General features: G+C 31.4%; 2 protein-coding genes across 2 annotated transcripts; both read left to right on the top strand.

The window, feature by feature from the left end:
* Nucleotide 1: 1 nt before the first annotated feature.
* LOC123656403 lies at nt 2-2871 on the top strand. The gene is made up of 3 exons (XM_045592094.1): nt 2-193; nt 1058-1357; nt 1676-2871. Exons 1-3 carry the CDS (start codon nt 58-60, stop codon nt 1789-1791), a joined length of 552 nt encoding a protein of 183 aa, XP_045448050.1. The 5' UTR covers nt 2-57; the 3' UTR covers nt 1792-2871.
* Nucleotides 2872-9940: 7069 nt separating this feature from the next.
* Nucleotides 9941-12997, top strand: LOC123656391 (protein lap1). Its single transcript, XM_045592081.1, has one exon. The coding sequence runs from the start codon at nt 9941-9943 to the stop codon at nt 12680-12682; it is 2742 nt and encodes a 913-aa protein (XP_045448037.1). The 3' UTR covers nt 12683-12997.
* The last annotated feature ends 3566 nt before the right edge of the window (nt 12998-16563 follow it).

Below are 16563 nucleotides of genomic sequence, written 5' to 3'. Positions count from 1 at the left end.
TATTATTTTTGTGAAGGAACTGTTTCTGCTGCAGAATTGCAAAACATCTTGCATGAAATGATCCCCGTTATCGCCAATACAGGCTTAAAACCAGTGGCACTTGTGTGTGACCAAGGGTCAACATTTAGGTCATGCTTTAAAAGGCTTAAGGAAGCGACTGCTAGACTACGTAGTAATCAAGGAAGAGAAAATGGTAAGTTTCTATTTGTATCAACTGTTATTACTTATGTATAAATATAATTTTACAAGTATTGATGAGTTACAGTTATTGGTGAATGTCACCACCAGTTTGGTTTTTTTAGGGTTATAATAGTGAGTCTCTACACCAGTGCTCTACTACTGTACTCATTGAGTTAAAGGACAGACAGAATTTGCGTGATTGTCTGTTACCTATTTGTAATAAAATTAATTTGTAAAAGTATCTGTTGTTAAGTTGTTGATTGAGGGACATAATATAGGAAACACAAGAAACAGGGATTTTATAATGAGATTGATTTTAATTTTGTGCTAACTTTAGATATTATATATTTAAAAACACTATTTTTTTATCCATCGCAATCCCTTGTTCATCACTCTAATTTTCATTGAGGATTTTAGTGATTTCCAAATGGATCCTTCTAAACTTCTGAGCTTTGAAACATTCATGTACCTACTGATTTTTTTTTCATCCTATGAATAACCATTTCATTTCAACTGCTAGCTGACTCGGCACACGTTGTTTTGCCATATAAATTATTTCCCTCCCCCCCTTTATGACTTAGGGGGATGAAAAATAGATGTTGTTTGATTCTCAGACCTACCCGATATGCACACAAAATTTCATGAGAATCGGTCAAGCCGTTTCAGGGGAATTTAACTACAAACACCGCAACACGAGAATTTTATATATTAGATTATTATTGTATTAGTTAATTATTACCGAATTATATTAGTTAAACCCAGTTTTATATATATTTTATGCTATATGTTGTTTACAAGCTTTATTTCAGACCTAAAACACATTGGTTTTTTAAATGCACATTTGCCTTTTTTAACTAATAAAAAAAAATTGTTTCAGATTGTACAATTCACATAGCTGGACAAGATCTCTTTCTCTTCCATGATCCGCCACATTTATTAAAAGGTGTTAGGAATAATTTCCTAACAAAAGATATTATGTATGAGGGGAAAAAAGCGTCATGGTCAGATATATTGTATATATATGACTTGGACAGCAAAGGGGGGCATACCAAGGCAATGCCAAAATTGACTGCACAGCATGTGAACCCTAAATTAATAAATAAAATGAAAGTTAAAACAGCTGCACAAGTGCTAAGTGCCCGTACAGCTGCAATGCTTAATTATACTCATGCTCTTCGTAAGTATATATTTACTAGTTTTATGTTTGATAATTAAGAGGCTTTTGATCTACAGTGAATAGAATGAGTCGTCATGGGTTTCATCCTGAACCTATGCACCATTGAAAAAAACTTTCAAGAGAACATTCTGTAGTTTTTTTTTTATGTATGCAATGCCACAAGTGCAGTAGGAATAGATGTGGCTACCAGACTTAGGCAAAACTTTAATACCTTAAATTTAATCTTCAATATTGTAAAATAATAAATCATTACTGTACAAAATACTCATGGCATTAACAAGAAATATAGTAATATTCATACAAAGTAAAATGTTTCAGATAAGAGACTCAACACTCCAATGGAGACTATGAAAACAACTGCAGATTTGGTCGAGTTTTTGACAATCTGTTTGACAGTGTTAATGGATCTCCAGGTGGCACAAAAGGAAAATTAAGATGTGCTGTTAAACCTTCTTCACCACATCAGCAATTCTGGCGGAAATCTATTAAGATAATAAAAAATATTAGATATATTGACACCAACAGTAAATTAGCCAAACAGGCAGCCAAGCCTAGACATGTGCGCGTTCCATCCTTAGATGGATGGAATACTACTCTAGAAAGTTTTCTAGGGTTAGCTAAATTATTATTCGCGCAATATGAGATTGAATTTTTTTACCCAAGATTATTAAACCAAGATCCCCTAGAGAATTTCTTTGGACGTATAAGAGCGATAAACTACCGCAACACTAATCCCGACGCCAATACGTTTGTGTACGCCTTCAAATCACTAGTTTTAAGTAACATATTGAGCCCTCACTCAAAATTTTCAAATTGTGAAGAAGACGACGGTGCTACTCTGATAGATTTAAATTTTCTATTCCATTCATTAAAAAATGATAATTATGATGAAAATACATTTCCTTGTCGAGATTTAAACGCACCGCCCTCTTCAAAAAGCCCCTTGGACACAGAGGGAAATATACTTCAAAATGTTATAAACGAGAAAGTGAGGGCTCAAACATCAGCGTACACTGCAGGATACATCTGCAGAAAGCTAACAAAAAAATTTAACTGCAGTGTATGTGCTAAAACCTATACTACTAAAGAAATCCAGGGGATTCATAAATACATTCAATATAGGGAGTACAAAAGATTAAAAAATAATAATTTAGTATACCCTAATGAACGAATCCTTAGATTATACAGAGAGAATTCCCAAATTATTCACAATTTTTTAAATACATATAGCTACCAAAATAAAATAAAGAAAAATATTAAATATTTTATAGAAAAAAGCGACATGTCTTGGTTGGGATGTCAAAAACATTACAAAAATGTAAGAGAATATTATGCTCGATTAATAAATCGCCTGCAGTGCCATAATTGGTGCAATATTAATAATAAAATATTGTGTGGCAAAATAGAAGAAAAGTATGTTGTAAAAATGCATACAATGCAGCAATTAATGTTAAAAAAATATAAAACCCATATATTAAGGCAAAAAAAAAAAACTAATTAAAATATGAAATGAACTGATTTTTTATTATGATTGTAATTATATTATTAGATTAAGAGACATCAATGTATGTAGTCCCAATTCGTCATCCAAACTTGCCTACTGATTTCCTGATGAATGGACAAATGAATAAACAAAAATGCTAAATAACAAGTCAATTCATAATATAAAATACAGTGATGGCTTTTAATCTATGAATTTATTCCTTTTCATGTTACTGTCTTTGCTTTGAGCGTGAGACGGGTTTTATAATCAGAAATGGATGAGAAGTAGTAGCTGTAAAAACAGTCTTGGGATTCAAACAAAGATAATAACAAACTAAGATACTAAAACTAAAGTAACGTATTTTCTTATCCTACTCATCAAGAATAAACTGACTACTAAATTAAAGTAGCTAAAAAAAGTTTATTGCTTCTGAAGTGGAACCAAAAAATACGTTGAAGACAAATCTAGAACTAAAGGATTTTGTTTGTTAGGAGTTTTTTAAATTGGGCTTTTTATTTAATAGGATCAGAAAGTATATTAACGGCTCCAAATCTACCAGTATATTTGTTTTGTTTGAATCTTGTACCAATATTATCCAGAAATCGTACAAAATAGATAGTTGAACAAAGCGTTCTCAGGATTCAAACAAAGATAGAAATAAATGAACAAATATACTGAAAGATTAAAAGCCATTAACCGATTTCCTTACACCTAATTTAAAAAATCCATCTCATATCTGCATATCTCTCCATCTCGTCTCCAAGTTTTCAAAGCTAAAACAATAGAATTAACTTTAAAAATAATAAATCATGAATCTAGAAAAATCAGTTACTAGACACAACTCCATTGAAGAATAATTTTTTTTTTTTTTTTTTTTTTTATGGACTGCACGTTAGTGCATTGCCAATGACGAGCAGGAATTAAGAAAAATATTCAAAAATTGTGGATAACGGACAAGAGGAATTTATGAGAGGATTCAGAACAGGATAGGAAGAAACAAAATAATATATTTTATGATGAAAATGAAAAAATAAAAATAAATAAAAAACATATACAGTATATTAAATGTCTATATTATTAAGAAATATATAATCCAATACAATTTTATATATATCATACTTTCTAGAAGACAATAAACAATTTATAGAAGTAGGAAAAGGAATTTTATGTTCAATCAGTGACTCTAGGAAACGGGAGCGGTTGAAAAGTGGACAAGAGAATAAAAGATGGTTAATATCTCCCGTTTCATAACCACAAAAACAGGACGGACTGGAAATAATTTTAAATCTAGCCAGATGGTGTGGAGAACAAGTGTGACCAAGCCTTAGTCTCGATATTATGCTACAGCCTTTTCTATTAAAATCCATATTATAAAACCATGGTTTTACCAAAATTTCTGATTGTAGACTGTAATAATATGTTCCTTTTTGCCTACTACTATGATCATAGGACTCTTGCCACGACTTATCCATACAAAGTTTGGGCAAAGTTAATAAATCTGGGTAGGAAATTTTATATGGAAAAAGGTCACCACTTATTGTAGCTTCTCTAGCCAGAGTATCTGCTCTAACATTTCCCTCTATTCCACAATGGCTAGGGATCCAAGCAAACGTTATTAAAATGCCTTTCTCAGTGCACTCCGTTAATAATTGTCTAATGCCAAATATATAAGGATGCTGTTGTTTAATTTTAAAAGGATTCTTGACAAGAGCTTGAATAGAACATAATGAATCTGTGAAAACTATGGATTTTTTAAGTTTAGCTAACCTTATATATTCTAAAGCTTTTAAAATGCCTAAGCATTCCCCAGAGAATACTGTACATTCAGGAGGAAGTTTGATTTTTTGAACAATATTATATTGAAAGTGAAAAACTCCTACTCCGACATTACTATTGGCAAAATGTTTTGACGCATCTGTGAAAATATAATGATAATCGCTAAATCGTGTTTCAATTATTCTTTTAAATTTTTCATCAGCCCTACAAGAATTTGTTTTTTCTATGTCAAAGTTTACAACATTAGGAGTAGAAATAAGGGCATTGTATGAACAAGAGAAAATTGGTAAATTACAAGAGCTTTGAATTGGAGCGGAAAGAGATTTCAATTTAAAATAACTTGTAACTAAACACGGGTTTGGTTTATTTGTCCAATACGAACTATTAGAAACAAAGTAAGCAAGTTGTTGGAGCTTTGCAATAATTGGATGATCAGTGAGTTGAAGGCAGCGAAAAAGGTATTTGTCTGCCAAATATTGACGACGTAAATGCAAAGGAGGGTCACAGCATTCAGCCTGTAAAGAATTAATAGGGCTAGTTTTCATGGCTCCACAGATGATCCTAAGACATTTACTTTGAATCTTGTCCAATGCTTTAAATCCTGACCTAGACCCAGGTTCTAGCAAGAAGGTGCCATATTCTAATATGCTACGTATTAATGCGTTATATATCAATTTTAAGTAAAAAGGATGGGCACCCCACCATACACCTGCAAGACATCTCATAATATTTAAATTTCTCTCACATCTATTTATAATAAAATTAAAGTGAGGAGTTCCTGAAAGCTTTTCGTCTAAAATAATACCTAAAAATTTATGATGGTTTTTTTGCGGTATAATACTATTGTCATAAGTCACATGAAGTAATGGAGCTCTACGCATTCGATGAAAAAGAACGACGGAGCTTTTTGATGGTGATAAATCGAGACCATGATTATCTAACCACCGTTTAAGATAACACAGAGATTCCGTTAATTTCGCAGACGCATCATCAATATTATTTCCTTTTATGTATAAAAGTAAGTCATCCGCATATTGCAAAACATCAACATTCTTGTCAATTGCTAAATCTAAATCATGGGTATACAAATTGAACAACAAGGGGCTTAAAACTGACCCTTGAGGTAAACCTTTGGTGAGGATTCTTAAATATTTTTGGTTATTATTGTAAAAAATAATTGATCTATCAGTAAGCATATTTATTATAAATGAAATAATTTTGCTGGGGATTTTAAGACTGGATAATTTTTGTCTTAGTATTGATACAATGACATTATCATAGGCATTCGACAGATCTAGGAAGGCTGAGAGCACAAATTTATTTACAGAAAAAGCTAATCTTATATCCGAAGTATATATACCTATATTGTCGTACGTGCTTTTATTTCGCCGAAAACCAAACTGAGACGAAGAAAGAAGAGAGTTACTTTCTACGAACCACTCAAGGCGATTTTTAACTAAATGTTCAATTATTTTTAAAAGGACTGATGAAAGAGCTATGGGGCGATATGAGGATGGGAGGAGAGGATCCTTGTTTGTTTTTAATATAGGGATAATAAGTTGACATTTCCATTCTAATGGGATATTGCCAGACTGAAAAATAATGTTTATTATTTTTAGGTATATTGTCAAACTATTGTCATTAAGATGGGAAATAAATGAGTAATATATACCATCAGGTCCAGGGGCAGAGTCTGAGACATAAGATAATACATTTTTTAATTCCGTTTTGCTAAAGGAAGAATTTAATCCTGGAGATTCGTCATGTTCGTCTGCTATGCTATTTTTGTCTAATAGGTTAATATTTATGTTAACTGTTGGAGGAGCAAGTTTATCTAGAAAATCATTTGCTATACTGCTGGGGAGTGATACAGAATGGGTTGTATTATATGCTGACTTGAATCTTCTTATCTTTTTCCATACATCTGATGGAGGAGTATGAGGAGATAAGGAGGAGCAGAAATTTCTCCAACCATCACGTTTTTTTCTTTTGAAAAGTAATCTAGTACTGTTTACAATATTTTTTAATGACAGATAGTTTTCCAAACACATATTGTTATTATATTTTTTTTCAGCCTGCTTTCTTTTTTTTATAGCTTCCGTACAATCTTTATCCCACCAAGGTGGACTAGGAATATGAGAAGGTTCATTTTTCACTGGGAAGATTTCATTAGCACTTTCAATCAAGACATCCGTGAAAACAGGAGCATCAATAAGTGCACCATTAGACAATAATTGTAGCAATTTTGTATCTACTTTATTACTAAATTGCTCCCATGTTTCTGATGTAACATTATTAAGATTATATCTAGGGAGCAGTTTTATGTTCTGTTTTGGTACATTTACATTATTAAAAGCACAAGAAGTGATTACAGGAAAATGATCACTTCCATAGGTTGAACTTAATACAGAACATGTTAATTGTGGCACAAACTGTGGTGAACAAATAGTTAGGTCCACCACGCTATTACCTTCAAAAGGCAGAGTCCGCCTTGTAGGCTCTCCAGAATTAATAATACACAAATTATTTACATCAAGAATATCTAAAAGCTTATTGCCATAACTGTTACTAACTGAACTACCCCAGGACTGATGCTGGCAGTTAAAATCCCCTGTTATTATTAACGGCTTTGGAAGAGATGCTAAAATATTATTTATTTCATTTAAAATATTATTAGAAATATGAGAAATATATACAGACACAAAAGATATGTTATGTACACTTATAGCTAAAATAGAAAGTTCAGAACTATGTACAGGAATATTAATTAAATTAAAAGGAATGTTTTTCTCAATGAGAAAGGCTACTCCGCCATAACCATCTAGTCTATCTTCTCTGATGGTATTATAATTACGAAACCTAAGATTATTACTTGGCCTAAGCCAAGTTTCTGAGATAGAAAATAAAAAAGGTTTATAATTATTTAATAAATAAATTATGTCGTTTTTTTTATTAATTACACTTCTGGCGTTCCACTGTATTATTATCTGGGAACTGTCCATTTTGGATTATATTTACGATACACTGTATTAAAGGGGCAACGATGGACGGTAAACTTTTGTTGTTTTGTAAATAACTCTGTAAAAGTGAAAGCACATCTGAAATTTTGGCAAAATCATTTTTAGGGTTAATAATATCTATTGGAGTTGAATTTTTTTCAAATTCATTGAATGAAAATTCTTTTATTATATTTTTATGAGCAATTTTATCATAACCTATATTAGGCTTAATAGGATCCCGAGGTCTAGATATAAATGTTTTTTTGTATGATTTATTAGGATTTTGGCTAATATTTACTTGTTTACTAACTTCTGAATAAGATTTGTATGACGTTGGTATCTCTTTATTAGCCTCTGCATATGATACACACTTTTCAGCCATATGTAATTTAATAGATTTTTGCCTATTGAATTCAGGGCACGCTTTACTATTTGCCATATGGTTGCCAGAACATAAACAGCAAAAATAATTATCATCATTGGCATTGCATGATTCTGATGTGTGCTCCTGACCACACTTTAAACACCTAGGCTTAGACCTGCACTGCAATTTTGTGTGTCCATAACGACAACATTTGTAGCATTGGATTGTGGGAAAGATGTAAAGCTCGACTGGAAGAGAATTGTAACATATAAAAATTCTTTTTGGGAGGACCCTGCCATCAAAATAAATTACTACTGATTGTGTGGGCTTCCACACAGTAGCGCCTTCAACAACAGTTTTGTAATTCAAACGTCTAACCTTTACAACTTTACCACAACCAATAGGTGTAGAAATATTTTTTATAATTTCTTCTGGGGACCATTCTATTGGCACACCCCTAACGATACCGATTCTAATAATGTTAAAAGATGGTATAAAAGCATGATAACTATTTTCAAGAAGCAGGCTATTATTTAAAAAAGAATTCGCATCTTTAAAATTATTAAATGCTACGGAAATTCTGTTTCGTCCTATCTTTTTCAAGCTGCCGTTAATAATATTATATATTTTATTTTTCATAAGGAAATCTCCGAATGTGATTGGGTGTAAAATCGTTCCATCGTTATCACCTTTTGTAATTTTTTGTACATGAATTAAATATGGAGACACGTCATTTTCATTATAAATATTTCTGCCTATGGGATTTTTAGAGACAGTGTTATCAGATTGGAGCTGTGATTGTGGTACCGAAACGGGGACATTTTTATTATTTACATTTTTATTCGTCTCATCTGATTTCTCAGACTCCGAACAATGACAACCAACTTTTTGGTTTCCCGCGTTTTTTCTAACTTTTTTATTACATTGTTTGCAAATTTTATGAAGACGAGATCTCTTAAGAGGCTTTTTACTCATAGAGTGATCAGTTTCCATACTCGATTCATCGTAATCAATTGTAATAAAATTGCTAGGTTGCGGAATATATTGCGAATTAAAATCATTCCCGCCACCCGGGTCCGGAGGTTCGTTCATTCTATAAATATTTACATACACTTACCAAAAATAGAAGAAAAACAAACTAAATACAAAACTAAAACTAAATAACTAAATATATACACTTTACACCTGATCTGAACTATATTTAAAATAATTTTAGCAGTAGCAAGAAAAAACACAACCGCGCGCGTTTAAGTTTCCCGCTCGTTCCCAAAGAATAATTCTATTGTTTAAGTCGCTGACCTTTTGATTAAATAGAAGAAAAAATGATAATGTTGTAAAGTTTACAAATTAAACCGATAATTATAACAATGGAATTTAAAAAATACAAGTAAGAGTATAAATTGAAATAAAGTATTATAAATTGAACTTGTTTTATTTCTTATTATTTTAACTAATATTTACTTTTCCCTTTTATCGACATACTGTACATCACTAAAAATATCGATATCGACAATTGGATACCCTTGTCAAGCACTAAGTCTTTCCATGTGTGCGTAAGTCGTTTACGTATACAGAATTTATTGACAGACGACAGTAGCGCCAAAACTGTTCTAATGGAACTAAGCGAAATTTCACTGTCACATCTGTAGCTAGCTACATATATACTAATCTGTGCACATAGTTATCTGCAGTTATCTGTGGTTATCTGTTAAGTATCTATGTTCGGGAATCGGGAGGGGAAGAAAGATGAATCAGTTGTGAATTTATGTGATTCATTGTATAGTTTATTTGTTGATATTTAAAAATATTTAAAAATCTGATTTAAACAAAATACATGAAACAAAGTTAACGTGATATATAAAATTACCAACAATGACACGCTCCATAATTTTGAAGGATGCCTGATTGTGTTTTACGAATCATTACAATTTTTATCGTGTTCTAAAAGAGTTCATTCCATAATGCCATTTGATTTCCTGTGTTGTGTTAGACCTGGTGTCGAAGATATTGTGGAGTTAGATTATTCGCATCATTCACTAACGGATGTGCCGTCGGAAGTGTTCGTGTACGAAAGAACTCTAGAAACTCTGCTTTGCCAATGTAACCGTATTACTGAGCTGCCCCGACAGCTTTTCATGTGCCATGGCTTGAAATACTTAGATCTTAGTGACAATGAGCTTCAAGCAATCCCCACAGCCATATCGTCGTTGGTAAACTTGCAGCATCTGAATATCAGTAGGAATACTTTAGCATCCATACCAGACAACATGAAATCTTTAAAAAATTTGGTATTCTTAGATCTTAGTGTCAATCCCTTAGAAAAGCTGCCCGACACATTAACAAATCTTGTAGCTTTACAGGACTTGTTTTTAAATGATACCTATCTTGAATATCTTCCCGGAAACTTTGGTCGTCTAGCAAATTTACGTATTCTTGAACTAAGAGACAATTATCTAATGATACTACCAAAATCACTTTCTCGATCCACTGACCTTCTGAGACTGGATATTGGACAAAATGAATTTCAACAGTTCCCTGAAGTAATAGGAAGATTTTTGAAGCTGAAAGAATTGTGGATTGATAGCAACAGTTTTACAAGTATAACATCTGTAATAAAACCTTTAGAGAACCTAGTACATTTAGAAGCAAGTAACAACATGATAGAGGAACTGGCTCCAGAAATAGGGTACTGTACAAGTTTAGAAGACCTGACCCTGTCTATCAACAGTTTGACAGAACTTCCTGATAGTATTGGACAGCTGAATAATTTAACAGCTTTAAAATTGGATAACAACAGGCTTTACTCAATACCAGAAAGTGTAGGTCAATTAAAAAACCTAGAAGAACTGATGTTAATGTGCAATTACATAGAGGTGTTACCCTCTTCCATTGGTTTATTAAGGAAATTAAAATATCTTAATGTTGATGAAAATATGCTAAGGGCAGTGCCACCAGAAATTGGTAGTTGTACCAAATTGTCAGTATTATCACTTCGTGCAAATAAACTGACAAAAATTCCTCCAGAAATTGGCCATTTGACTTCTTTAAGAGTTTTAAATTTGGTGAGGAACTCATTAAGTTATCTTCCTCAATCCTTATTAAATTGTGATAATTTAGTAGCCCTATGGCTATCAGAAAATCAAAGCAAACCTTTAGTGCCTATGCATTCTGAAGTAGATCCTAATACTTATGAGCAAGTTCTTACTTGTTTTCTATTTCCTCAAGTGCCTTTAACTCCCATTGAGATTAAATCTGATAATACAAAAGCAGATAACACAGAGGCACAAAGTGCACCCCGCCATATTAGTTTTGTAGACATGAAACCTGTTGTTAAAGCTGCAGAGAAACCTGGACAATTACGTAGAGCTCCAACACCATATCCAAAGGAATTAAGGGCAATGGCAAAACATGCCAGAAATATACACAAAGACGGCGCACAGGATGTTTCACCACCTATGCACAATGCTCTGCACATTAAAGCAGCTAAGATCACACCAACCCTACAACAAAGATTTGCATCTGATAATAAACTCGAGGTTATAAATGCTGAAGAACATAATCAAGATAATGTACAAAAAGATGCTATGAAGACATCTACTTATGATAATTTACCACCAGAAAATTCATATGACAAACCATTAGATCTTGCATATGAACAAGAAAAAACGTATAAAAGTGTAGATCATGCTCTCTATGTTGATAATAATAGTGAATCTAATGATTATAAAGGTGATAATATAGAAACTTGTGGATTAGTACCAGCTCATTATAATTTAAAACAAAATGAAAGATATTCACCACACCAAGATCCAGTAAGATCATGTTCATCAATGCCAATTAACAATTTTAGAGGTCATCCAATAGAAAAAAAAAATTACATAATGCCTAATGATCATAGTTACCGCAATTGTTCTGATGACACTTGCAATCAGCTACGTAGACTAAGTGTTACTTCTCAAGAAAGACATTCAAATGATGAAACTATATTGTCACCTCAATTTAGTGAAAATTCCTATAGTATGAGGTGTAGAGCTGATAAATTACCACCCTTTGAGCCTGCATATTCTAGAAAGGAAATGGGATGTCATACAGAAGGAACTTATCATGGAAAAGCATACTGTGCAGAAACTTATGCATGTGGATCTGAAAAGATTTATGGACAGAGAAAATTTGATGTATTTAACTATCATCCCCATAGTGGTAGAGACTTGTCTAGTCCAAAAGTTCACACAGTTAGCCAAATAGTTAGTTCAACAACAATGCCTAATTTGTGTCATTATAATAATATGTATACTGCTCCTAATGTTGATACCAATCACTATCCATCTACAATTCACCAAACATCACCTAATTGTAATATGTATGACATATCTGCATCAAGCCCTACTTATGTTCCCTCACAGTCTCCAGAATTGTATTCTCCAACTGGTCACACTAATGCGACAAATCCTTATCGTATGACTAACACTCCTCTTATATCAGACGACGGTAGCTTTACTCACGTACAGTCACTTGCTAGTCAGAACATGTATGATTTATATGAGGCCATACCTGCTTCCTCCAATCCTCCAAGTGTTGTAAGTCACAGACATAGCCCAAGTGGAATGTCAGAGACAACATACATGAGGGCTCAACCTCCACCTTATCACATTGCAGCCCCTTATACTAAACATGCTCAATATTTTAATGGTACTGGAGGATAGTGGTTCATGTTAGATGACAACATAAGTTTTTTGTGAAAAATTTAATGTTATGAACTTTTCTATGAACATACAATCTGACTTTAATACATGTTATTTGTCATGTTGGTAACTGTTTTCTGGATGTGCAATTTAAATGTGATATAATGTTGAAGTTTAAGATAATTTTAAGGTGCTAAAAATGGATCATGTTGGGAAGTTATCCAATTGGATGTTTAAAGAGGTTTATGTTCAACTGAAAAAATAATAAAATAAAATGCAATAGCAAAATATGTAGGTACTGTTAAGTACGATGTGTAACAACTATGTTGTTTCATATAGATATTGTTATATAAATATTTAAATTAATTGTATGTTAATTAGAGTGTCCAGAGATATTTTTTAACTTCTAATAAAATAACTTTGTCAACAATTAAGAAAGTAATCTCGTGTGATCTGTAAGTGTATAATTAAAATATGCCTCAAATATATTTTGAATATTCTGGATGAAAATACTATTTAACATTATTTATTGTAAACTAAAAATACTATTTTATATGATTTTTCTTTAGTGTGACAATTATTGAGAATATCTAATTTTAGTCTGTAATTAACAAGTTTATACTTGTTTTATGTTATTTATTAAGTTCTGGCTAAGGAATTGCTCTCTTGTTTATTTTTCTTTTTGGTTACTGCTGTAATTTCTAGAATTTAAAGTATTTTAAGAGTAGAAAAGTCACTATATATTTATTTCTTCTTAACTCTCAGTTCCTACATGAAAAATTGTTTTTTTCTTACTGTATATTTTGTAATATTTTCACATATATTTTTTTACTTCGTTTTGCCTACTCAAGAGTCACTATTTTTATATTTACTATAATTTAGTATTACTTAGAGTATACTTTTATGTGACAAAACTATTCTTGATTCTACATATTAGAATTCTTATATTGAGTTTATATGCATTTAAAAAACGGCTAAATGAGGGTATAAATTCAGAGGTACTTATGTTAACAGTACATTAATTGTAAGATTATAAACGAGATCCTTATTTGGATCTTAGAATTTATTTAATTTTTTAAACATTTTGCTTTAATGATAAAATATTTGTAAATTTGGTAATTTATACTATTTATTAAACTTTGGTCTACATTACGTCTAAATATTATTACATTTATACACACTAATATATTATTTCATATGTGCGTATTTCACTGGACATGCTTTATAAAAATATGTTTTTAACCGACTTCTTAAAAAAGAGGAGGTTACTCAATTCGACCGTATATATATATATATATTATGTACGTTTGGAGATAACTCCGTCGTTTATGAACCGATTTTGATAATTCTTTTTTTGTTGGAAAGGAGATATCCCTAGTTTGGTGCCATGATAAGGAAACCAGGATCTGATGATGGGATCCCAGAGAAATCGAGAGAAACTCTCGAAAATCCGCATAACTTTTTACTGGGTGTATCGACTTTAATGATTTTTAATTTAATCGAAAGTCAGTGTTTATCATGTGGTCACATTTAAATTTTATCGAGATCTGATTACAATTTTTGGGGTAATCTTTGATAATGCGTATTTGACAATTTTTTCGTCTACCTACGTTATATTACTTGTCGATATAATTGAAGGCGGTTTTTCTTCGTTTGCCTGCAAACACAATTATAAATAAATGTGAAATAAGTATTAAAATTTAGTATAGTTTTGTATTTTAAACTTTAAAAAATACATTTTAAATTTAAGCTCCAAAAGTCACAAAAATCACAATGTCACTTGAAATTAGAAAAATTTCATAATTTCAATAAACACCATTTACTATTATAATTAACTAATTTATTTTGTATCTCTTTAGAGAGTTGGTATATTGAGATTTTAAAACCACATTCAAAAGACATTTCATTCATTTATAATACTTTATTTATGAGGGGACCATCAATATACAATATTGATTATAAACATACATTTTGAACTAGGAACATTATTTTGCCTAATAGGTAAATAAAAAAAAATCTAAATATTTAATGAATATTCGAATAAGGTACGACGGTACATTAATGTGCCCATTATTTTCTCACATTTCTGCGAGAGCAGACGGTACTGTTGTGACGTGAGTAGGTCCTGCGTTCTGTTTCTTTTATTTTTTCTGGATATTATGGGTGATTATGGATTATTTTGCTATTTTTGAATTTGTTTCTTTTTCACATCTTTTAAATACTTTAATTTCTATATTCTAATATCATCATAAGTATAATTTTATATACGATTGTATCCATTTGAAAATGTCACGTATAAATAAATCCTGGGTTTTTTAGCATTACTTAGTGTGAAAATTATAAACGCACAATATACGGTAAAATAAAATGATTAGTAAATATAAATAATGTTATGGCATTAAATATTTCACTATATGGCAGTATTTGCTACTTTGCACATTAGCTATGTTCAAAATAAATTAAATTTCTAAGTCTCTGCTTACAAGCAATATCTTAATTAAAATATAAGTACTTAAACTTTTTATTTTTGCTGCTAAGCGCATTAAAATTTTCTAAAGACTGACACCTAAAACATATCATTTAGCAGGAAACCGATAAAGTATTTTACCAAAACGCCGAGAGCAGTTACAGCTTTTTGCAATCTTTTCTAATTTTTTTTTTCTGTCACTATTAAGTAAATCTACTTACTATAAACCTTTTATAAATTTCGTCCAGTCTCAATCCGCCCGTTTCTCAAAAATTTAGTAACGTTTTGAAATTTCTTCTCTTTTATCACTGTAACATGTCAAGTAAAACGCGATGTTAACTAAAAAGGCAATATAAATTTACAGTCATTATTTTAGCCTGAATAGAACTTTATTTTTTATTTTATCCGTTGATAATCAAAGAATATTTTTAAATAATTATGTATAATAGTAAAAATGATGCTTTTAAAACTTACATTGTATATATGTATTATTATATATGTTATATGATATATGTACCTATGTACTTAGTACGAATGTTTGTAAATTACTACGTACTCAATTTTAAATGATTATTACAGTATAGAAATATTGCATAGTTAGTTATACATTTAGTTACACCGTTGGTAGCTGGTTCTTTTATATAAAGTAAATAGTTAAAACATGGTTAAAAACAACAATTACATGGTTACAAACAATAATTATGCATAATTTAATAATTATGCATAATTATTAAATAATATTATTGTAGAAGGAGTAATATAGTGCAAACTAGCATTAAGATGTCCTTTAATACTAGTTTACTACGAAGGTAAGTTACACAAAAGACATATCGGGTGAACTTTTTGAATGTATTTTATCAGTGCAAAACCATCACGATAAAACAATGTAGTGCAATTTAACATTTCAAAAAAAATATATGGATTCAGTCTGTATCATCCCACTGGTATAGGCGTCTTTATATAGGAGAAGGATTGGAGCTTATTCCACTACACTACTCCACTGCGGGTTAGCAGATATAGTCCTACTATGAGTAACGACCGTTATCAGGTTTTTATGATAACAACCAGGATTGACGGCTTAACGTGCTCTCCGAGGTACGGCGTGGTGACCCACAAGGACAGACATACAAACCGGAAAGGAATATTTGTACAAATACAAATATCCATCTCGAGCGCGAATCAAACCCGCAAACCATCGCGCGTTTGTGCGGGCCAATCTCCGAAATTGTTGAACCGATGTAACTTTTTCCAAGTAAAATGAAGTCTATATGTTTATTTAGATTAATGACCGCGATATTTTTATTGCAAAATTAAATAAATATGGCGGTACGAAGTTCGCTAGGTCTGCTTATATAAAATACTTATATAAAATTCTCGTGTCACAATGTTAATTACAATACTCCTCCGAAACGGCTGGACCGATTTTCATGAAATT

Source organism: Melitaea cinxia, chromosome 9 (assembly GCF_905220565.1).
Source record: "Melitaea cinxia chromosome 9, ilMelCinx1.1, whole genome shotgun sequence".
Lineage (NCBI taxonomy): Eukaryota > Metazoa > Arthropoda > Insecta > Lepidoptera > Nymphalidae > Melitaea > Melitaea cinxia.
This window is presented reverse-complemented; position numbering and strand designations above follow the sequence as displayed.